Source organism: Mytilus galloprovincialis, chromosome 5 (assembly GCF_965363235.1).
Source record: "Mytilus galloprovincialis chromosome 5, xbMytGall1.hap1.1, whole genome shotgun sequence".
Lineage (NCBI taxonomy): Eukaryota > Metazoa > Mollusca > Bivalvia > Mytilida > Mytilidae > Mytilus > Mytilus galloprovincialis.
The window spans coordinates 83,714,379-83,740,132 of NC_134842.1; the positions used below are offsets into that span (position 1 = coordinate 83,714,379).

A 25,754-nucleotide genomic window follows, 5' to 3' on the forward strand; every position below is an offset into this window, starting at 1 on the left:
TTGACGCCTAACAGTAAAGGGCATTAATAACATCCTTTATCAATAGATTGGTTTCTATAAATATAATCTGAGTATCATGTTTGAGTTGTTTCCCTTGGTCTCCATTTTAGAATGATTGATGGTTGACTTTTTGTGTTTGACTAACCAAACTGAAGTATGCCATATATTGATTGATTGGTTTATGTTTAAAGTCACTTTCAACTGACTATTGTGGTATTTCGTGTAGGCGCGGATCCAGAGGGGGGTTCTGGGGGTTGTAACCCCCCTTTTTTTTGAATGATCAATTCATTTGAATGGGGACATGTAATTTTAACCCCCATTTGTCCTGGGTAAGAACACCCCCCCCCTTTTTTTAATGGCTGGAACCGCCCCTGTCGTGGTGGACAGTTTTATAGGTTAAGGAAGCTGGAGAGAACCAGCTACATGCTACAACCAAGTCTAATTAGAGATCCTTATTATGGGATAGGGATGAATTTAAAACAAGGCTATAGAAAATTTAAATTAATCAGATTTTTCTCTTTCTTAAGTATAGCAGTCAGTAAAATAGTTGAATTTGACTAATTTATGCAGGATTCTTTTTGAAGAGTTTGTGCACTTAAACCTAGTCCAAATAATTATGACGTCTTGAAAGGCTATTATAATTTTTTCTTTGATGCCTTACGAATAGCTTTTCAAGACGTGCATGCATGGTAACAAAAGAGAAGCAACTCTTGTTGGAGTTGTATCAATTGTAAGGTATCTATACAGTATGAAATATAAGCCACCAGGACATGATTCCGTTAAAAAACAAAAATACTAAATTATTTATGGTCATTTCATTTTGATGGAGGCAGGTCATCCTTGTTTTTCATTCCAGATTTACACGACCTGTTTTGTTTTGATATTGTGAATATTTTTATTTTCATCAATTATCAAGGGTAGCAGTTGTTACTATATAGTTGATAATGATTTAGCTTTTATGGATTTTTTTGTTGTACAAATGTATCTTGTAAACATACTTTTTCTACCTCCATTTTTCAATTCATTGCCACAGGTATCAAAAGTCATATGTCTTGCATGCAAAATCTCCGTGCTCATATGCAAACTTTTTTCAGGACTTTTTTTTAGTCCTAAAATGCATATAGTTAAAAGAAAATGGGGTGTCAGAATCCTGAAAAAAAGTCTATAATATCTAATGTTAACAAGTATGGTTCTTGTACGTTGTTTTATGTTAATTGTTTGAAGTTTTTTGATAATTTATTTGTAGCTTGTTTATTAAGAATTTAGCTTCTTTTTTTAATTATATGAAGTATAATTTTCTTGAGTTCCAAAACACGTAACTCAATAAGAATGACATGGTCTGGAAGTACATTTTTAGAGTTTAAGCCAAAGTCTTTCAGTTGAAGTAAGAGTTAAGGATAGTTTCTTCCTCCCAAATTTTTCAATACAATTCTCGAAAATAGGTCATGAAGAAATCTTGAAAAAATCCTTAGAATATGAGTATAAAATTCTGTAAAGTGAAAAACCAGATGTGAAAATGTCTTTTAAGTTGAGGACAAATCTGTGACGATTGTCAGATAAAATTCTATACTGTAAGTTAAATGTTTTGCCACTGACCCCCTACGGATCAATCTCAGGGATCAATAGAGGGTTATTAAAATCTATAGGGGGTGAGGCTGGAGGCCTAATCCCCTATGGGTTTTATTTACCCTCTATGGGTGTAGGGGGTCAGTAGTTTATCACAAATTTATCACAGGCTGGAATTTTTCTGCTGCGTTTTGTTGAAAAATAAACAATGTATCACAACATTAATTGATGACATCATCATTAACAGTAGACATGACAACATAAACCCCTATGAAATTTACTAACCCCCTACAAAACTCACAAACCGAATATATTTGCAGGAGTCATATTAAAAAGTTCATTTTGTTTACATTGTAGAATTCTGCTATTTGTGACTTTAAATATAGAAGGAGAGATGTTTATGTATATGTTTTCTGGTAGTATTTATAGTTTATTTGTTATTATTGGTCTGTGATAATAAGATGCCTCAATTCACATAAAATAAAACATATAACACAACATTCATGTTTGATATTACTGGTAAGTTAACCTGAACTATATGGAATAACACAACATTTCATGTTTGATATTACTCAAAGTAGGTTATAGTAAATCAAACTGGACTATGGGCTGTGTTTGCATCATGTCATTGTTGAAGTCAGTTCAGTGACCTATAGTTGTTAATTTCTGTGTAATTTTGTCTCTTGTGAAGAGTTGTCTCATTAGAAATCACACCACATCTTGTTTTTATGCTCTATTTATGGCCATTATGTTTTCTGGTCTTATCCGTCCCTCAGTTTGTTCGTTCCTTTGTTTGTCTGTCCGTCTGTTCATCCCGCTTTAGGTTAAAGTTTTTGGTCAAGTTTGTTTTTGATGAAGTTAAAGTCCAATCAACTTATAACTTAGTACACATGTTCCTTATGATATGATCTTTCTAATTTTAATGCCAAATTAGAGATTTTCTCCCTTTTACACAGTCTATTAAACAAAGAAAATGATAGTGCGGACAGGGCATCCGTGTACTGGGGACACATTCTTGTTTATATCTCTAGAGGGAGTGGGTAAAAACGGGCATACTCCTTTTGAGCGAGGAATGTTGCACAAATTCAAGCCTCCAAGGACATATCATTCTACTTGTACCTTCCAGTTTTTTCCTAATTATCAGATGATTTGTTGAAAAAGCAACAAATACCATTTTTAAAGTATGTAAAATATAAAATGTCTCAAAATGGGAGTTTAAATTATTGCGTTTACAGCTTGGTCGCATTTTTTGCAATAATAAAAACATTGCAATAATTTCTGAATTCAAAGTAATGCCAGAGGAAGCTATATAAAGAATCCAATAAATTAAAGCTATTTTTATACGACTGCAAACATTGAAATTTTTTTGGTTGTATATTGGTATCACGTTGGCGTCGTCAATTGCGTCGTTGTTGTCCTCTGCGTCGTCGTTGTCCTCTGCATCGTCCGAATACTTTTAGTTTTTGCACTATAACTTTAGTTTAAGTCAATAGCAAACTATGAAATTTGAACACTAGGTTTATGAAAACAAAAGGAAGGTTGGGATTGATTTTGAAAGTATTGGTCCCAACAGTTAAGGAAAAGGGGCCAAAAAGGGCCCAAATAAGCATTTTCTTGGTTTTCGAACTATAACTTTAGTTTAAAGCAATAGAAAAGTATGAAATTTTGACACAAAGTTTAGGACTACAAAAGGGAGGTTGGCATTGATTTTGGGAGTTTTGTTCCAAACAGTTTGGGAATAAGGGGCCACAAAAGGGCCCAAATAAGCATTATTCTTGGTTTTCGCACAATAATTTAAGTATAAGTCAATTGAAATGAATGAAATTTTAAGACAAGGTTTATGAACACAAAAGGAAGGTTGGGATTGATTTTGGGAGTTGAAGTCCCAACAAATTAGGAATAAGGGGCTAAAAAGGGGCCCAAATAAGCATTTTTCTTGGTTTTCGCACCATAACTTTAGTATAAGTAAATAGAAATTTATGAAATTTAAACACAAGTTTTCTGACCATAAGAGGAAGGTTGGGATGTATTTCGGGAGTTTTGGTCCCAACGAATTAGGGGCCAAAAGGGGCCAAAATTAAACTTTGTTTGATTTCATCAAAAATTGAACTATTGGGGTTCTCTGATATACTGAATCTAACCATGTATTTAGATTCTTAATTTTTGGTCCTGTTTTCAAATTGGTCTACATTAAGGTCCAAAGGGTCCAAAATTAAACTTAGTTTGATTTTAACAAAAATTAAATTCTTGGGGTTCTTTGATATGCTGAATCTAAATATGTACTTAGTTTTTTTTATTATGGGCCCAGTTTTCAAGTTGGTCCAAAATTAAACTTTGTTAGATTTCAACAAAAAATCAATATGCTGAATCTAACCATGCATTTAGATTTTTAATAATTAGGACCAGTTATCAAATTGGTTCACATTGAGGTCTAAAGGGTCCAAAATTGAACTTTATTTGATTTCATCAAAAATTGAATTCTTGGGGTTCTTTGAAATGATGAATCTAACCATGTATTTAGATATTGAATATTGGAATACCACAAAGTGATGGTAAGAATTGTCTTTGGGAGTTATGGCTCTAACTGTTAAGGAATACGGTTCAAAAAAGGGGGGAGGGTTTCCAGGTTAATGGACAATTACTTAAGTACAAAACATAATTTAAAAGCAGTGTAAGGTTGGTACATTGTAATTGAAACTCATTCTAATATCTCATCTAAACTGCGCTTAAACTATGTATATTGGAAATTTTCCAAAAACTTTATTATTAATAAATTCCATTGGACTTTATAGACGATGTCTCACTAAAAATGGAAAACGGTAAACAAACAGATATTTTGGAATAATGGCGTGTAACCCTGACATCCCCCCTGTATCCCGTAATGATGAAGGTTATTAGTTAGAAAAGAATGTGAAACTTTATCGAATGCTTTAGAAAAATCGGTTACACGCCATTATTCCGACAACCCATTAGTCCGACAGTCCATTGGTCCGACAACCCATTAGTCCGACAACCCATTGCTCCGACAGCCCAATACTCCGACAACCCATAAGTCCGACACTTATCAATTCAAGTATCAGGGTATGAGGGTAAAATAAAATGTGTCAAATAAAATGTCTGTCTGTATTTTTACGTTTTGATATTAATAATATAACTCCTTATATATAACATAAGGCTAAGGTAGTTCGAATACTTTCTATATAATAAATTCGAAATCTGTATATAGAATATAACAGAAAAAAATATTTCATTTTCCAAATTAAAGGATCTTTGAAGAGCATATAAACCAAGAACAACCGTTAATGGTAAGCATTACACAGTATAACTGACTTAAATAAACCTTGAAACCAAATTTCAGAAATCATTGTATTGAAGTTCCTGACGAGAAAATGGCGAACATTTTCAACTTGGCTGCCATGTTTAATGAATTTGAAAACGCATCACACGATATAGCCGACTTCAATAGCCTTTCAATGACCCCTGTAATGTAATTCCTGAAAAAAGATGCAACAAAAATATTTATGGGACGGACGGACAAATGGACGGACTGACAGACAGAGATAAAACAGTATATCCCCACTTTTTCGAAACGGCGGTCTAATGATTGGGTCAATATTAAGACATTACAATACTAATATGATATAATTATTTGTATAGCACTATAAGCCTCAGTCACAATCGGAACCAAGACAAAATAGAAAAAAACCCATTGATATCGAATGACAGTCAGTATCAAGACATGTACTATATCTAATTCAAAACAATTACCAATATGATCATCATTTTTCTCCATAATAGTAAAGTTTTCATGTGTTAACAACTAAACATCGAAAATTTATCATATTTATCTAACTTTTTAAATTTCTGACATGTGCTAGAAATATGGTGAAAAAGTTACCCCCTCAAATGATTATAAAGTGAGCATCCGATTGAAAAATGACGCATATTCTCAACTATTAGTATATCAGCTGTACAATACGATTTCATTTTGAGTATTTAGCATTTTCAATTCTTAATGTATTGAAGAGCACCTATTCTGAATCAACACATATGAACTACCTTTCTTAAAATAAATGATATCTAAATATTTTTCTTCTTGAAAACAATCTTAAAATAAAATAATAAGTCTCCAGTTTCCCACAAAACTCAAACTGTACTTTATTTTTACAATTAGACAATTTGACAAAGACACAAGCGGGACAAGAATGTCCCACATTGTCTTATTTTTTTTTTTACTAGTTTGTTATTGGCTTTTATACTGCACTCGTTCTTTTTGAGCAGTCAAAATGCGTTGACTGTATATTTCTATGACATACAGTCACTGACCCGATATCACGTTTCCGTATGCATATTTAGATAGAAGTTGTCGAAATATTTATGTCCGTCATATTTGTTTTTCGTAACAAGTTTTGTTGTGAATTATCAGTCCTATGAGGCGCCGTTTTACTATTTAATACTTATTTTCTGATATAAAAAAATGATTTTCTGATATCAAAAATTCTATTTTTTGATATCAGGAATTCGATTTCTTGATATCAAGAAATAAAGCATATTTTCTGATATCAAAAATTCGAATTCCTGATATCAAAAATTCATTTCTTGATATCAGGAAACCGATTTTTTGATATCAGGAATTCGAATTTTTGATATCAGGAATTCGAATTTTTGATATCAGAAAATATAAATTATTTTTTGATATCAAGAAATAGATTTTCTGATATCAAAAATTGATTTTGTGATATCAAAAAATCGAATTCCTGATATCAATAAATCATTTTCTGATATCAGAAAATAAGAAATAAATGAATAAAGACAGACTCCCTGTGCGTCAATAAAAGCATTCAAACTCACCCATGAGCCCAAACATCCGGAAATATGTGAAATGATGTTTCCGTTTTTCTCCAACAACCATTATAAATGAGGCATTTTTTTTCTAGATTTTAAAATAAGCTCAGTATATAAAATCGGTATCCCTACGAATATATTGAGTGTTATCTCTCAGACTATGTCTGACCAAGCTCTATTGGAAGTGCTGTGTACTGTCTCCGTATTTCGGGGATTCACATTCCCGAAATACGGAAACAGTACGGAGACAGTAAACGAAAGAGGGACGAGGGTAAGGTCCTGAGCAGTTGCTATAAGCATGTGAATCAACTCCAATATACTGAGACAAGTATCCCGCATGGAAAGAATATTTGGAATCAAAACGGACAAGAACATATATCATATAGTCTAGAGAACAGAGTTGATTTTTTAGAAAAAATGTACGCATACAAATGTAAGAAAAACGCATTGTCGGAATAATAAGCTGTCGGAGTAATGAGTTGTCGGAATAATGGGCTGTCGGAGTAATGAGTTGTCGGAATAATGGGCTGTCGGAGTAATGGGCTGTCGGAATAGTGGGCTGTCGGAGTACTGGGCTGTCGGAATAATGATTGTCGGACTTATGGGATGTCACCATTAAATTACTGGATACAAAATTTTCTTAGCAATCGCAAACAGGCAGTAGTACTAGAGGGGAAAAAATGTAATAGAAATAGCAAGTTCAAAGTTGAAAATTTCACTTCAATATTTCTATATAAGGATGCGTTCCGGTCAACTTTTTGCCCTTTTATAGTAATGTCATTATTATTTTCTTTATATCATATTATTTGTCATTGAATTATCTTTAAGAGACAATTTACAGACTTTGACCGGGTTTTTCAAATTTTTGTGAATTTTAAGTCATAGTTGAAAATTTCACTTCAATATTTGTGTACAAGGGGTCCTTCCGGTCAACTTTTTTACTTTTTATAGTAATATATTTATTTAGTTCTTTATATCATATTATTTGTCATTGAATTGTCTTTAAGAGACAATTTACAGACTTTGACCGGGCTTTTCACATTTTTGTGAATTTTAATACAAAGTTGAAAAATTCACTTCAATATTTTAGTACAAGGGGGCCTTCCGGTCAATTTTTTGCACTTTTATAGTCTTCCGGTCAACTTTTCGATAAAAGAACATATTGAAATATATATTTTTTTAATTTTATCTTATAGACCATTATGTTAGCTTTCAAAATAAGTTTTATTTATTAATCTAGCTTTAGTGGTTCCAAAGATATCAGTTATAATACACCAATTTTTCTCTTCCGCGTTTTCCATTTCCGCGTTTTAGACCCTCCCTCCTCAGAGGAGCAAATCCGCTTGACTCTAAGAGCTTGACTGTACGGGATACTTTTGTACAGTGTTTGGGTACGTGACAGCTTTGGGGAGAAAGGTACTGATGTTTATCTGTGGGTTAACAGTAGCACTGGTTGTGTCTAAGAAAGATATCTTAGAGTCAGAAATTTCATACGTAAACTTAATTGAATGGTGGATGTTGTTTGCATGTCTGAGGAAATCATCCAGTTTTTGTTGGGATTCAATCCATTTCATGTCAACATCATCAATGAAACGGAACCAAGACAAAGGTTTGGATAAAGATGCTGCAATAATTTGTTTTTTTAATTGGCACTGGCTACGGTTACCACGACGGTTACAAACTTACATGGAAAAAAAATATTATTGTTACATTGGAGACTAATTGCCGGAATGCAAAGTTGGGTAAGGGACCGACTAGTTACGAATGTAACAATAATTATTGAGACTACGGTTAAATTACTTTATTGTAACATGAAAAAACACCAATGTATGCTAGATTTATTAAACTTCTATAATAGTTTTATTGCTTGATTCTTTCATATATACTAAAAATACTTGTAATAATGATAAATAATAAATATTATTGTATAGCAATATAATATTCCCCACAAAACGTAACCAAAAGTTAGCGTGCAATAAATTCTAATATTGCACTAGTGCAATAAGTCTTCAAAATTCATGACGTCATCAATGTTTAAATTTTAGTTTAAACCAATTTTTACTTTCAAATATTATATTGCTATACAATAAAAGGGTTATTGCATGAATATTGGTGAATATTGTCCCTCGTAGAACATATATTGCACTCGCAAGCTCGTGCAATATAAAATTCTACTCGGGACAATATTCCCCAATATTAATGCAATAACCCTATATTATATTTCAACAAATGGTGTTTAAATAATTTTTCGTATTAATGGTTTTGATGTTCTTAAAGATACTACTCCAGATTAGTAGAAAAATATAGTTCAATAGTTTCACTTTTAATTATTAAACTGCACTGCAGACCTAGTCTTATTACTGTCATTATACTTTGAACAATGGATGAAGAGATTCCTATTACCAATTTTGTTAAGGGTGAACAAATTAAAACTTGGGATGCGTTTTAAACGAAACAACAATATCAAGACACAAATTTCATACAGCTATACAAACTCAGTTCTAAAAAATATTGAAACACCAAAAGCAAACTTTGCTAACTGTAACTTAAATACTGGGAACTTCTGTATGTACATGTATCCATTGAGGACGTAATTTCGTTCATCAAAAATGTGTGGGACTTAAACATGATTTAATAAAAACCACTTACTGGATTTGTAGAAACTGTGAATGTAAAATAAAAATTCAATAAAGAAATTGTATGTACTAAATGTATGTATGGTAAATATAAAATAAATGTCTTCAACTTTTATTATTTAGTACATATTACTAGTCCAATCGCACATCGCTGTTTTTTGTGTAACAATATAACGCAATGTAACCGTAGCCTCAATACTTATTGTTACATTCGTAATAAATAGTTGACACGGCATAGGTTTCTGACACAGAATGAATGTGGTCTAATGAACTTAAAAAAACTACATTGCCTTTGAGCAATTCACTATGCTGTTGAATATTAATCCTCTCAAAAAAATGTTTGAAGAAATTTTCTTTTTATGAAATCAGAAATGAAAAAATATGACCCCCCCCCCCACAATTTTTTTTCGCATCCCCCTCTCCCTTATTTCAAAACTGATCTCAATTCAAATTTCTAATGAAGTTTGCAACAATAACTACTCATTTAAATACATCATAAAATATTAAAATGTAAAAAAAGTGCTTGTTATCACTGACAATGACTGAATGGTAAAGATTGTTTTAATCTATCAGTTGGTAGTAAAAGTGAATATACATTGTATATTGTATAAAACAATGATTTAAGTTGATTCAACTACTATTCTGGACAAAGAAAGATAACTCCAATTGAAATCCAATTGGAATTTCTTGCTATTGCACAATATTGTGCAATTAGATATTTCTTGCTATTGTGCAATACTGTGCAATTGAAAATATTTGCTATTGCACAATACTGTGCAATTGAAGATTTCTTGCTATTGCACAATACTGTGCAATTGAAGATTTCTTGCTATTGCACAATACTGTGCAATTGAAGATTTATTGCTATTGCTGAATTTATAACTGTGCAATTGAAAATTTCTTGCTATTGCACAATACTTAATATAATAATTTTGAATCCTGATTTGGACCAACTTGAAAACTGGGCCCATAATCAAAAATCTAAGTACATGTTTAGATTCAGCATATCAAAGAACCCAAAGGATTCAATTTTTGTTAAAATCAAACTAAGTTTAATATTGGACCCTTTGGACCTTAATGTAGACCAATTTGAAAACGGGACCAAAAATTTTAATCTGCATACACAGTTAGATTCGGCTTATCAAAGAACCCCAATTATTCATTTTTTGATGAAATCAAACAAAAAGTTTAATTTTGGACCCTTTGGGTCCTTTATTCCTACACTGTTGGGACCAAAATTCCCAAAATCAATACCAACCTTCCTTTTATGGTCATTAACCGTATGTATAAATTTCATAGATTTCTATTTATAAATACTTAAGTTTTTGTGCGAAAACCAAGAAAAATGCTTATTTGGGTCCCTTGTTGGCCCCTAATTCCTAAACTGTTGGGACCTAAACTCCCAAAATCAATACCAACCTTCCTTTTGTTGTCATGAACCTTGTGTCAACATTTCATAGAATTCTATTAACTTACACTAAAGTTATAGTGCGAAAACCAAGAAAATGCTTATTTGGGCCCTTTTTGGCCCCTAATTCCTAAAATGTTGGGATCAGAACTCCCTTAATCAATCCCAACCTTCCTTTTGTGGTCATAAACCTTGTGTTAAAATTTCATACTTTTCTATTGCCTTAAACTAAAGTTATAGTGCGAAAACCAAGAAAATGCTTATTTGGGCCCTTTTTGGCCCCTTTTCCTTAACTGTTGGGACCAAAACTTTCTAAAATTTATCCCAACCTTCCTTTTGTTTTCATAAATTTAGTGTTCAAATTTCATAGTTTTCTATTCACTAGTACTTTTACTAAAGTTAGAGTGCGAAAACTAAAACTATTCGGACGACGACGACGCCAACGTGATAGCAATATACGACGATTTTTTTTTCAAATTTTGCGGTCGTATAATTGAACATGTCCTTACCCAGCCATGCATTCCGGCTTTTAGTCTCCAATGTAACAATAATATTTTTATTATTGTTACATTTCCATGTAACCGTAGCCAGTGGCTTTCTAATTTGCCCATGAAAATATTGGCGTAAGACGATGCCATTTTCGTCCCCATCGCTGTCCCGTTTATTTGAAGGTAATGATCACCATTAAAGGTGAAATTGTTGCATTTCAGGACCAGAGTAAGCAGCTGGACTAAACATTCAGTAGGTGGTTCTAAAATGTTGCGCGAGTCCCTACAAGATTGTAAGCCGTCATCATGAGGTACGTTGGTATACAATGAGATGACATCTAAAGTGACAAGGAGGGTTTCCGGAGGATTCCATTTTACGAAGATAATCTGTAGTGTCTTGAATGAGGGAAGGAAGATTTTCTACATGAGATCTTAAATGAAAATCTACGAATTCCGAGATTTTCTCAGTTGGATGGCCGTTTGCGGATACAATGGGTCTACCAGGGTTGTTAACCTTTGGGAAGAAGATACAATCGACCAGGCTTGGCATTCTCTGGCTTCAAATAACCAATTGTATCCTCATCTATGTGACCGTCATATATATATATATATGTACAATGTTTATAAATGTGATCAGATACTGTATATATATGTTTGTATGTTTGTGTATAACCAACATGTATCATGTGTATTGTCTTGGTATCAATCCTGTAATTTTGGATTTTAGACCAATAAAATATCTTATCTTATTTTATCAAAGCACACTGCCCCTTGTTCATGTTGTTTTATTTCTTGATTTTTTAGTCAAAACCCAATATTTAGGATCATATACATATATGTAGGTGACCTCGTATATAACCAGAAATTTATAATACAAATATATATATATATAATTTAAGGTAGATAAGAAAGGAAAAGGAATGATTATCTTAGTATTTACCAAGTCATCATCAATTATACTGTACTTTACTCACCGTGTATCATCAGTACAGCGGATATAGGTACTAACCAAGCGGTCATGATCGATTTCGACCTCGAACGATAACGAAAACCTGTGTTTTGTTCACATAATATCAATGTGTACCTCAATTTAAACATAATTGTTGTTTTAAGAAATGATTTGGTCGTAGGTTGATGATAACAGATGTCTCATTATTTTCCCAAAGACAAGAACGATTACTAAAAACATGTGCAAATACTTGTCAAAGAAGTTGGCACTCGTCTCATCCGATATATTTCTATATTCATTGTAATTCTTTTTCTGATAGAAGGCCACTGTGCGCGTGTAATAAGTATAGTTGTATTAATAATTGGCATTGAAATCTTTCATGCATATGTTTTTTTCGAGATTTTATTCCGAAAAGAAGTGTTGTGTACGGTGTTTAGCTGACCACACAAAGCCTTCTGTACGGTGCATAGTTAAGTTGCTGTACACAGAATTTCAGAGGTTGAGAAATGTACACTGAATGTTGATAAAACAAAACAAAAGATTTTGGTTACAGTGTCAGTTCAAAATGGATCATGCCCGCTTGCTTAGTACCTATATCCGCTGTACGATGATACACGGTGTTACTTATCTTACCTTGTTTTTTTTTTTTTTAAGTTAATTGTGCATTTCTTGATTTAACTCAAGTATTTTTTTTCAAGAGATCTTCTTTTAATCCTACCTCCATGACTCTTTGTCTCATGTACATTCACCCTGAAGATATTGTTATTGGAAATAATAGCTGAGCAAAGTAAACAGACATTCACTTCTTTAAATGCAATGCTGTATACATTAATGACAGAGAAATTTTGATGCTGTGGGAAAGTTTCAGTTAAAAAAATCTGATTAATTGTTGGATTTTTGGTTGCTTAATGTACAGTGGCAAATATTTCTTTCATGTTCTGGACAAAAAAAATTGTGTCATGGGTAATACAAGTAAGTCACTTTTAAATAATGTTTTGTTAACTGTCATGAAAACGAAAGACAAAGAAAAAAGATTTTTAAAGCAAAACATTTTCACTACACATCATTCTGCTTTTGTTTTACAGAGAGTTGAAAAAAGTTTTTCAAAATTGTCTTTTATGTATTTATCTCCCTTTGACAGAGATGAAAACAAGAATTCTGAAGGTCTAGGATATTGTCAACTGTAATCTTTAAAGATATTTTACTCTTTTTTTCAGAGAGTGAAAGAAAAGAAGATTTATTCAGAGGAAGGTATTAATGACGATGAGATTGAAGGGAAAAGAACGTACAGTGTGGAGGAAAAACTTAAATCCACAAAATACAACAAAGAATTTGTTAAAATATTGAAAGGGGAAGGTTAGTATTCTGTTTGGAGAACAAAGTATGTACAATGGGAGGTAACTCTCATGGCAACTAAGTGGTCATGACTTGTTCTTGAGTTGTATCCCCTTGTTTCATTCTTGTTGGGTTTCAGTTTAGATTGGGGTTAGTGCAGGATATGCTATGTTTGAACTTGATAACAATAAATGTTTACCCTGACAATTGTTGTCAATTGAACCCACAAAGTGCAATAAATGCTATTGTTCAAAGAAAAGATTCGTAAACAACAAGGATAAGATATTATCCATAACATGAATCAAAAAATTTGTTAAAATTTTGAAAATTGAAGTTCAGAAATCAGTGGAAATAACAGATTTAATTCACATCCTGGCACATACATTAACACAGACTAAGATATATTTTGAATGTTGATCATGTCTTCAAAAAGGTTGTATTGACTGGACAAGTCCAACAAAATATACTTTGAGTGGCAAGCACTTCACTGACATAAAACATAGGTTTGATTGCCATTACACAATTCAGATACTTGTGATATCAAATTAAATTTGTAAAATATATCAAGAATGTTCAAATTGTGAAATAAGGAACAGTGTGGATAAATGAAAAACAAATATTCAAAAAAATAAAAGCAAGTCTTGTTGTTTTGAAGATACAGTGAACAGATAAATATTAAAGAGTGGTCAGTGATGGCAATCTATCTTTTTTTTCTTCAGATTTTACTGTAAAATATCTACAAGAACATGGGTTAGAGACACCAATTGTTTTCCATGAAAAGAGTGGTCTAGGTTTACGGTAGGTATAAATACATACATATATTTATGCAAATTGGGCAACTATTTATCATTTTTATGCAAGATCACAGGACAAAGATAAAAATTACAGGTCACTTTACAACCTTCAACAATTAGCAAAACCCATACTGTATCGTAAGCTATAAAAAGAATTGGTATGAAAAAGTGTGAAATAATTCAGAAGAGAAAACTAATGTCTTATTGTAAATATAAAAAAAGAAATGTGGTATGATTGCCAATGAGACAACTGTCCACAAGAGACAAAAACGACACAGACATTAACAACTATAGGTCATCATACAGCCTTCAACAAAGAGCAAAGTGCATAGTCAGCTATAAAAGGCCCGATATGACAATGTAAAACAATTCAAATGAGAAAACTAACGGCTTATTTATATAAAAAAATAGAAGGACCAAAATACAAGTGGACGTGGCCGGGTACTTGTACATCCCAACAACAAAAAGACACTAGGAACAGATCTGAGAGTAGTCACAGTTATCTGACAGCTAGTTCAAAGCCACTAACAACTAATAAAAAAATCATGCATCTATGATCTAAGACTAAACTTAATGTATATATTTACTTGTCAACCACTAAGTTGGCCACCCAACAACACTACTTGACCAATATAAGACATTAACATATACAACTCTCTTTTAATCTGACATTAAAATTTGACAGTTGACAATATTAATACATTTGTCATTGTATATTTTGTATTTTCAGGGTACCAAGTGAGAACTTTAAAGTCAGTGATGTCAAGCAGTGTGTGGGTATGTACTCTTTTCCTTTATAAAAAAATAATGATATTTTTCTTGTGCAATCTCCTTACAATATTGTAATATTTCTCTGATGTTGAACAAAAGGTCAACTGGTCATGAAATCTTTAACACTATCTTTTCCTTGTTTGAGCTGAAAATTTATCAGAGTTATCTACCTTATGACTGAAACAAATATTTGGTCCTGAAGTGTACAAACTTATAGCATTGTATAGACCAGCTTAACATTTATTTTCATGTAAAACTAATAGTCCAGTCAATCTAGCAAAAATTTGACCCTAACCCGAAGGTAATTGCAACAGAAGATTTTTAAGTTTTAATCTTTAGCATTATACCCCAAATATACACAGAAAAAAGTCCCATCAAATCTAACTTGAGGAAGACTAAAAAAAATCACCATTTAAAATTTCTCTGGAGATTTGCATTGAGAACGGAGATAACTCTTGCAAAAAAGGCAGAAATATCAATAAAAATTGATACAAAATTATAATTTTACCGCTTCTATTCATCAGAATGTATTGATTCTTGATTTTTTAGAGGTCTTTAGAGTATAACAAACAATTCTAAAGGTGTTTTCATATCTTTTATCAAGCTTTAATCTATTTGATTTCGTAATTCATAGTTTATTGAAATTTTCAACATGTTGAGGTAAAGAATCTCAAATTTAATAAAAAATAATTAAGCATGTATTCTTCTTTTTGTGGTTTAAAGTTTCTTAAGTAAGTTGCTGAAATAATATAATATACAGATATAAACAATACCAAATTTTCCCATTATTTTTATTTCAAAATGGTCACAAAGCTTCAAATTTGCAATTTCTTTAATGAAAAAGGCACGAAAAAAATAAAACTACCCATAAAACTTCGGTTTTGTACATTTCCTGAGAAGAAGATTATATAATTTAGTCAAATACAAACTTACAACCCCATCAAAGTATCATACCTTCCATAAATTTAAAGAAAAACAACCAAAAAATGACCAAAAAAGACTCATTTTTGTAAAAATAATTTCCCCTTCCAATGTTAATTTCCATAGGAAATTAAAAATGCTGATTTTGAGTTTTCCTCAAGTTAGATTTATGGGACTTTTTTTCTGTGTATATAAAAGGCATAATGCTATAGATTAGAACTAAAATATTTTCTGTTGCAATTAGTTTGAGGTTAAATCTTAGTTTGACTGGACTATAATATTTTGTGTAAAATAAGGGGGAAAAAATCAAATATATATACTGCTGATGGTGAAAACTGTACTTTTAAACTGGTTCCAATTTTTTTCTTTGAAAAAGTAAAAAACACTGAGATATTTTTGACCTGTATAACTTATAGTTATAACAATTGTCATAGTGGCCAATTCAATGCACATTTATCATGTTTATAGATAGCCTTTAAGTTTAACTTTAAAAAAAAAGATAATTTACGAGAATGAAAGAGCCATTGCATTAAAACAGGTATAGTCTTAAAGAAATTTAATATTGTCTTTCAGCAGTCAGAGATTTTTTCAAAATATCTGTTTAAGGTGGTACCTAACACTACAGGGAGATAACTCTGTAAAGTCAGCTAAACGTTTTAATAACGTTGCATTGTTAAGAGAATATTAAGCTTCTCAATGATCAAAATTAGTGTTTGTCATACTGCTATATAACCAGTGTATTTTTTCTGATAAAATGATTGGTTCAAAATTTTTGAATTTTTTATATTTTTGTTAAAGGGTCAAAGTAAATACTTTGTCAAAATTTTATTAAAATTAAACGAGACAAATTAATTTTTGTCAAGGTGTTGGGTACCACCTTAATGATCAATTTTAGAGCACAAAAATGAACAGTTTAAATCTACCTGTAAAAAAATAATACAGGTATTTCTAAATAGACACATTTTGAAATCTACTGATTACTATATTTATTATTATTGCAGGGAGTCGACGGATGCTTGATGTTATGGATGTTAATACACAGAAAGGGATTGAGATGTCCATGAGAGACTGGGTCCAGTATTATGAGAACACAGAAAGGTCAAGGTTACTGAATGTCATCAGTTTAGAATTTAGTCACACCAAGTTAGAGAATAATGTGGAATCTCCAGCTCTGGTAAGTTAAAGGAGGGGCGTAAAGGGCGGGTATCTGCACAGAAGAAAGAGAAATTAAATTGCCATTTCATGATGAATGAATAATTAAAAATTTCTTGCACATTGATCTTTTTAGCTCACCTGGCCCGAAGGGCCAAGTGAGCTTTTCTCATCACTTGGCGTCCGTCGTCCGTCGTCGTCCGTCGTCCGTCGTCGTCGTCGTCGTCCGTCGTCGTTAACTTTTACAAAAATCTTCTCCTCTGAAACTACTGGGCCAAATCAAACCAAACTTGGCCACAATCATCATTGGGGTATCTAGTTTAAAAAATGTGTGGCGTGACCCGGTCAACCAACCAAGATGGCCGCCACGGCTAAAAATAGAACATAGGGGTAAAATGCAGTTTTTGGCTTATAACTCAAAAACCAAAGCATTTAGAGCAAATCTGACAAGGGGTAAAAATGTTTATCAGGTCAAGATCTATCTGCCCTGAAATTTTCAGATGAATCGGTCAATCGGTTGTTGGGTTGCTGCCCCTGAATTGGTAATTTTGAAGAAATTTTGGTGTTTTTGGTTATTATCTTGAATATTATTATAGTTAGAGATAAACTGTAACCAGCAATAATGTTCAGCAAAGTAAGATCTACAAATAAGTCAACATGACCAAAATGGTCAGTTGACCCATTTAGGAGTTATTGCCCTTTATAGTCAATTTTTAACCATTTTTCGTTAATTAAAGTAATCTTTTACAAAAATCTTCTCCTCTGAAACTACTTGGCCAAATTAATCCAAACTTGGCCACAATTATCTTTGGGGTATCTAGTTTAAAAAATGTGTGGCGTGACCTGGTCAACCAACCAAGATGGCCGCCACGGCTAAAAATAGAACAAAGGGGTAAAATGCAGTTTTTGGCTTATAACTCAAAAACCAAAGCATTTTGAGGAAATCTGACATGGATAAAAATGTTTATCAGGTCAAGATCTATCTGCCCTAAAATTTTCAGATGAATCGGTCAATCGGTTGTTGGGTTGCTGCCCCTGAATTGGTAATTTTGAGGAAATTTTGCTGTTTTTGGTTATTATCTTGAATATTATTATAGATAGAGATAAACTGTAAACAGCAATAATGTTCAGCAAAGTAAGATCTACAAATAAGTCAAATGACCAAAATGGTCAGTTGACCCGTTTAGGAGTTATTGCCCTTTATAGTCAATTTTTAACCATTTTTCAAAAATTAAAGTAATCTTTTACAAAAATCTTCTCCTCTGAAACTACTTGGCCAAATTAATCCAAAGTTGGCCACAATCATCTTTGGGGTATCTAGTTTAAAAAATGTGTGGCGTGACCTGGTCAACCAACCAAGATGGCCGCCACCGCTAAAAATAGAACATAGGGGTAAAATGCAGTTTTTGGCTTATAACTCAAAAACCAAAGCATTTTGAGGAAATCTGACATGGGATAAAAATGTTTATCAGGTCAAGAACTATCTGCCCTGAAATTTTTAGATGAATCGGTCAATCGGTTGTTGGGTTGCTGCCCCTGAATTGGTAATTTTGAGGAAATTTTGCTGTTTCTGGTTATTATCTTGAATATTATTATAGATAGAGATAAATTGTAAACAGCAATAATGTTCAGCAAAGTAAGATCTACAAATAAGTCAACATGACCAAAATGGTCAGTTGACCCCTTTAGGAGTTATTGCCCTTTATAGTCAATCTTTAACCATTTTTCATAAATCTAAGTAATCTTTTACAAAATCTCCACTGAAACTACTAGGCCACAATCATCTTTGGGGTATCTAGTTTGAAAAATGTGTCCGATGACCTGGCCATTCAACCAAGATGGCCGCCACGGCTAAAAATAGAACATAGGGGTAAAATGCAGTTTTTTGCTTATAACTATGAAACCAAAGCATCTAGAGCAAATCTGACAAGAAGTTAAATTGTTAATCAAGTCAATATCTATCTGCCCTGAATTTTTCAGATGAATTGGACAACTGGTTGTTGGGTTGCTGCCCTCCAATTGGTAATTTTTAAAGAAATTTTGCCGTTTTTGGTTATCTTGAATACTATTATAGATAGCGATAAACTGTAAACAGCAATAATGTTCAGCAAAGTAAGATCTACAAATAAGTCAACATGACCTAAAGGAGTTATTGCCCTTTATAGTCAATTTTTAACAATTTTCATTAATTTGGTAAATTTATGTAAATTTTTACCAAATATAGTTCTCTGTTACTAATGGGCAAAGTTCATGATAGATTTAATTGTAAGAAGCAAAATCGTTCAGTAAAGTAAGAACTTCAAACACATCACCATCACCAAAATACAATTTTGTCATGAATCCATTTTGTTTAATATGCACATAGACCAAGGTGAGCGACACAGGCTCTTTAGAGCCTCTAGTTACTGATTTCACGAAATACAGTGAATAACGGAACATTTTTCACAGCTGCACATGAAATACAAATGGTAAAACACATTGCACGAAAATAGCCCTTTACCACCCTCTTAAAAGTCAGTTACATCAAAGTCTATATAACTGAATAAGTAGCTATTATTTTGTCTGCCTTGAAACTGCAAGACATAGGGCTAACAATCCTGTTGTGGATGTTACGGCTTGAACTTTTTGTATAAAGCTTTATATTTCAGATGGTAGAAGACATGGAGGCTTATTTTTTTGTGAATCGAGTTTCAGATACTATAGGCAATAGGTTAAATATAGTTTCCTTATAGACGGATTGTAATGTGCAAAATGTCTAACACACTGATTTTATCTGACCTTTTAAAACCTTTATTTCATGGATCTTTGAACAATGTTTAGTGTTTGTGGTTTGGTCTTTTTCTAGTGTACTTTAAGCAATGGAATTATTGTAACATGTACATGTAAGTCTGGCAGGTTTCATATGACCTTGACATCATTTTTTGTCAAGCCTGCAACTTATGTTGCAGAAAGCTCATCATAGGGATAGTGATCTGGTGGCGGCTACGGCGGTGTTAGCTCACTTCTTAAAAGGTTTATATTGTAGAAGGTGAAAGACCTGGATGCTTCCTACTTTGTTTATATAGATGTCTCATGTTATGAAGTTTCCGTCAGTCACATGTCTAATGTCCTTGACCTCATTTTCATGGTTCGGTGACCACTGGAAAAAAAAGTTCAGAATTTTTGTAATGTTGAATTCTCTCTTATTATAAGTAATAGGATAACTATATTTGGTATGTGCGTAATTCGCAAGGTCCTCATGCCCGTCAGACAGTTTTCACTTGACCTCGACCTCATTTCATGGATCAGTGATCAAGGTTAAGTTTTGGTGGTCAATTCAATATCTCAGATACTATAAGCAATAGGGCTAGGATATTTGGTGTATGGAAGGACTGTATGGTGTACATGTCCAACTGACAGGTGTCACCTGACCTTGACCTCATTTTCATGGTTCAGTGGTTATAGTTAAGTTTTAGTGTTTTGGTCTGTTTTTCCTATACTTTATGCAATAGGTCTACAATATTTGTTGTATGGAATGATTGTAAGGTGTATATGTCTAGCGGGCAGATGTCATTTGACCTTGACCTCATTTTCATGGTCCAGTGGTTATAGTTAGTTTTTGAGTTTTGGTCTTTTTATCTAATATTATATGCCAAAGGTCAACTATATTTGGTGTATAATGGAAATATTTTATGATCTATATGTCAGTCCCGCACGTTTTATTTGACCATGACCTAAATTTTACGGTTCATTGCACAGTGTTAAGTTTTTGTGTTTTGGTCTATTTTTTTTAAACTATAAGTAATAGGTCAACTATCTTTAATGTATGGAAGCATTGTTAGCTGTACATGTCTGCCTGGCATGGTTCATCTGACCTTGACCTCATTTTCATGGTTCATTAGTCTTTGTTAAGCTGTCTTGGTTAATGTTAAGTTTATGTGACAGTTGTAATAAAGCTTTATATTTAGGACTATCAACATAATATCAATGATTAGTAAAGAAGGCGAGACATTTCAGTGTGTGCACTCCTGTTGTGTTTTGGTCTATTTTTTCTTAAACCTTAAGTAATAGGTCAACTATATTTGTTGTATGGAAGCATTGTTAGCTGTACATGTCTGCCTGGCATGGTTCATCTGACCTTGACCTCATTTTCATGGTTCATTAGTCTTTGTTAAGCTGTCTTGGTTAATGTTAAGTTTATGTGACAGTTGTAATAAAGCGTTATATTTAGGACTATCAACATAATATCAATGATTAGTAAAGAAGGCGAGACATTTTAGTGTGTGCACTCTTGTATTATTGTATAAGTTAACCAAATTTTTCAAGATGTTTCGACTCATTTTTATTGTTCAGTGGTCAATCTTACTTTTTTCATGTTTTTTTTTCCCCAGTGTATCGGATGTATTATGCAATGTTTCATCTATATTTGGTGTATGATTTTTATTTTAAATTTCTGCTTGTCTGTCTGACAGGGTTCATGTGACCTTGACCTCGTTTTCATGGATCATTGGTCAATTTTCAGTTTTCATTGTTTTGTCAGTTAATCAGATACTATAAGCATTAGGTAAACCATATCTTGTGTATACAACATTTGCAAAGTGTATATCTTTGTCTTGTAGGGTTCATGTGACCTTGACCTAATTTTCATGGTTCATTTGTCATTGTTACTTTTTACTTTTTTTCATTTTTCAGTTTATCAGGTACATTTAGCAATTGTTCAACTATATTTGTTGTATAGAATTATTAAATCTACATGTCTGCCTGGTAGAGTGCTTATGACCTTGACTTCAATTTCAATGCTCAATGATTTCGTCATGGTTTTGTTGTTTTTCCAGGTACATTAAGCAATAGTCAAATATATTTGTTGAATGGAATGTTTGTAAGGTATGTCTGTATGGCAGTGTTCACTTAATCGTCACCACTCATTTTCACTTGACTATGAGGCCTTAAAAAAGAATAGGTTTGTTTGCCCCAACCCTACTTACCTAGAAAAAAGCTGCCTACTCAAAATCTTTTATTTTCCTGATTTGAATATATTTTTTTAATCAGATAGGCACAAAGACTAATAAACATCAGATAGATAAAATTTCGTTTTGTAGGAAAAAAAAAAACAAATACGTACCTACCTACCTACTGTCTCAACCTTTGGGTAGGGTTTGGGCAAACCAAATATTTTTAAGTGTGGCCTGATTCAAGAAAAAGCAGGCAACTTTGATTTATAATTGTCTCATTGGAAATCATACCAGATCTCCTTTATTCTAATAAGACATTTCAGGATGTGCAAACTTTTTTAAACCTCAAGGACAAGAAAAGTACTAGTGTATTTTAGCCTAGATTTTTATGTATTCAGTCAGGAATTCAATTGAAACATGTGTCAGAAAGGTGTCAAACTATTTATGTTTGAACTCATCCTGGTTTTCTTACTACAGCTGGAAACTTCATGCAACATGTACCATGTTTACTATTGATATTGGTGACATTAGAAAATTGAACTCCCTAAAATTTGAACCTGGGTCAATTTTCCAACCAGTGGTGAAATGAGAGAAATAATAGGACATGAGTGGTGTTATTGTCAACGCCATTGCCCTATAATATTCATATTGAACATTGAATCCTATGATTCTCTAATTCAACATCATGGTGGCTAACAAATTGGACCTCAATACTTTAGATTTTCAAAATAATGGTAAGATCTTAACACAGTAAAAAAATAAAAAAATAAGTGATGACAGACTCAACTAAGTTTACTAATTCTGTGTAATATTTGATAAATAGAAATAACAAGTTGTTAGTAATAATACATGTACAGGTATCATTGGACTAATACTGATTCTGTGTAATATTTAATAAAAATATATATAATTTACTTATTGTTGTACATGTATCAAAATCAGGTAAAATCATTTGATTTCTCAGTGTATATTTTATCCAGAAGATAAATTGAATTTTGTCAAGTTTTTGCCATTAAGATCACAAATAAAACCTGAAGACTCATTTTGTTTAAAACAAATACATTTAGGATCCTTCAGTCCATTACTAAGCAGTACTTTACTTTCCTTTCCATCTCTTGATATAACTATTATTCTTTGAGATTTTAAATCTGCTACAATAATGTTACCATAAGTGTCTGTACAAAGTCCCCATGGTTTTGATAAATCCTGTGTATATTGCCAGATCTGTTTACCTGATTGATCAACACAGTATACTGCTTTACCACTGTGGTCAATATAGATTACTTTGTCATTACAGTAAACAAGGTATTCCAGGTATGATTCACTATGAACTTGTATTGACTTCAGTGTATTTCCTTCTAAGTCTATAATACGGATTTCATTTGTACTCAAACCTACAACAAGAGAATCATCTGATGATGATAATCCACAGCATACTTTATCTAACTTTATAACTTTGGTTACTGTTTCATTCTCCATATTGAAGATTCTAATGGCTTTCTCCAAGGGATGAGTTGTGGCAATAGTGTTCTGATTGATCTGTGTAACACTCCAGGCATTACCAGGTAAAGGTAACTTTTTCAGTAGTTTGCCATCAGGAGTAAGTAGGTTAACTTTGTGATTCATTTCCATTATTATAAGTCTTCCATCCATCAGACAAATCATGTCACTCACCGACTTATCCATGTTGATCTTTATTTTTTTCTCAATGTTGATGGTCATGTTGCCTATGTTTGATTGTTCTTGTGATTCTACTTGTGCTTCCCTCCTCACACTTGTTTTATTCTTCAAATCCATATCTGTTTTAACAACGGTTAATTCTCCTAAGGATCCTACCTTTTTTATTATCTTTTCTACTTCATTATTTTCCTCCATTTTGATGGTAAATTCTTTAGCCCTGTGATCTTTTTCAAGATCATCTATGTATCGTTGACATTGATGTACTTGTTGTTCAATCTGATGTACGCCTAGAAATGATTGGAGTTTTGAGGCATGTGGTATAACTGTATGTAATTGGTCTTGCATTTTCCTTAAGTTTTTCTGTTTTCCTTCAATTTCAGCGATCAAATCTGTGGCTTTTGATTTTTCCTGATTCAAGATGGTATCTGCTTGTTGGTAGATCTTCTTTTCTAGGTGGGTTAAATGTTTATCTATTTCACTGCGTATTTTCACAATGAATTCTTTAATGCTTTCATATTCTTGTTCTCCTCTTTTAATGTTTTGTGATTTGTTATTTACAACTTTACCTAAGAGTTGTAAGACGGAGTTGATTTCTTTCTCTACAGATTCTTTAGATTTTTCAATCTTGGTTTTCTCAACAACGCTAGCTAAACTTTTTATTCCCATACACTTTGAATGACTGTTGGAAATACATTCATCACAGCAAGGCATTAAATGACTCGGGCAATACAAGGTGAGCTGTTGACCATGTTTGTCACATTCTGTTCTAATAGTTTGAACAGATGGGTTATAACTTTTAATATCAATGGTTTTATGATCACGTGACAATTTAGATCTTTTGTGATGACCAGAACATGTTGAACATAATCCTTCATCACAGTTGTAACACCAGATGTCAGCTTTAGTGTTTACTTTTCCTTCTATACAAGGTCCACATGGAATAGGTTTACTGGATGCCATGACCTGAAAATATCCAAGATAAATGTTATTTTGCATTCTTGTGGAGGTTCAAATAGTCAATGGTGAATGGATATTGATATTTGGCAAGAAATGAGTCTTTATGACCAATGTAAAAAAATTCAAAGGAGAAAACCAACACTCTGATTTATGGACATATTTATATAACATAACAAGAAAGCAAATATAATGTACAACAAGCTCCAGTCACTTAATTACATGCTCCTGACTAGGGACAGTGACTTGTTGAATGCTTCAATGGTTGTCGTTTGTTGCTGTATATTTTATTTGCTTATCTTGCATTGATTCACTCTGTTGCATTGGTCACTAGCTGTGCTTCTTGTTGATTACATAAAACAAAATTAATTTGAATATACAAAAAAGGTTAAAATGATGGATGACATTGTTGATTATAAAAGAGTTAGTTTGGTAAGGGCCATATTTGGCCCTGATTATAAAGTTCATTGTTAAAAGACAAAAAATGTTTTAAGTTGACTTAGAAACATGATGTGAGAAAGTTAAATAGAATTATTTTTGTCAAAGTTTAATTCTAACATATTGATTTTTACATTCCAAAAAGGTTAAGATAAGAGATTTGGTGAAAATCTGCTGGATTTTAACCAAATTAAGGACCAGGAAACATAGAGTGCAGGCGTCAACAAACTGAATATTCAAATAAGACATGAAATGAGTTACACAGATTATTTTAAAAGATCTCTGTTGTGGATGAATGAGCTCTATGTTTCTTGTCCAATAATCTATGGAAATTTGCCTATTTCCATTGATTTTTTTGTCGAAATATAATATGAGTACAACTTGTGACATCATAATAAATTGCAGGAACGTAAATTTTCAACAAAATGGCATATTTCCTATCTAATCACTGTATTACTATAATTTATTGTGATATTGCTTAATAAATCAAAACTTGAAATTTACACAAAAAAAGGGGGCCATTTTAGGACCTTACTAAACCTACTCCTTTGAACAATAAAACATATTTTTACAATGTATGGACATAGGTTACATACACATTACTCTGCATTTTATACCTAGTCATTAAATAAATTAACTAATAATTTAACCAAATACCTGTTGATTTTGTTACGACAAAAGTTTAGTTCTCTTTTACCATTTCTTCAATGTCAGCCGACCAGGAAGGTATTTAGGACATGTCTATACCTGATTCAGCTAATTATTAAATATTGGTTTAATTTAAGATTTTAATTATTTAATTAGCAAAGCAGTGAAATTTATATTTTACACCTCAGTAATCACACTGGTTCAAACTAGATTTTCATTAGTATAAACTCTTGCATTA

The 25,754-nt window shown here is 32.4% G+C and overlaps 2 protein-coding genes across 2 annotated transcripts in view; one reads left to right on the forward strand and one right to left on the reverse strand.

The window, feature by feature from the left end:
• The first annotated feature begins 8,141 nt into the window (after positions 1-8,141).
• The window catches only part of LOC143074175 (lysine-specific demethylase 2A-like), a 52,837-nt gene continuing 35,224 nt past the window's right edge, over positions 8,142-25,754 (forward strand). Inside the window, exons 1-5 of the mRNA XM_076249723.1 lie at positions 8,142-8,153; positions 13,110-13,248; positions 13,947-14,025; positions 14,752-14,798; positions 16,715-16,887. Coding sequence (XP_076105838.1) covers positions 8,142-8,153; positions 13,110-13,248; positions 13,947-14,025; positions 14,752-14,798; positions 16,715-16,887 — 450 coding nt within the window. The remainder of the gene's footprint in view (positions 8,154-13,109; positions 13,249-13,946; positions 14,026-14,751; positions 14,799-16,714; positions 16,888-25,754) is intronic.
• On the reverse strand, positions 22,669-25,602 carry LOC143076549 (uncharacterized). The gene is made up of 2 exons (XM_076252376.1): positions 25,526-25,602; positions 22,669-24,439 (listed from the first exon to the last, which is right to left on the reverse strand). The coding sequence occupies exon 2, from the start codon at positions 24,434-24,436 to the stop codon at positions 22,769-22,771; it is 1,668 nt and encodes a 555-aa protein (XP_076108491.1). The 5' UTR covers positions 24,437-24,439; positions 25,526-25,602; the 3' UTR covers positions 22,669-22,768.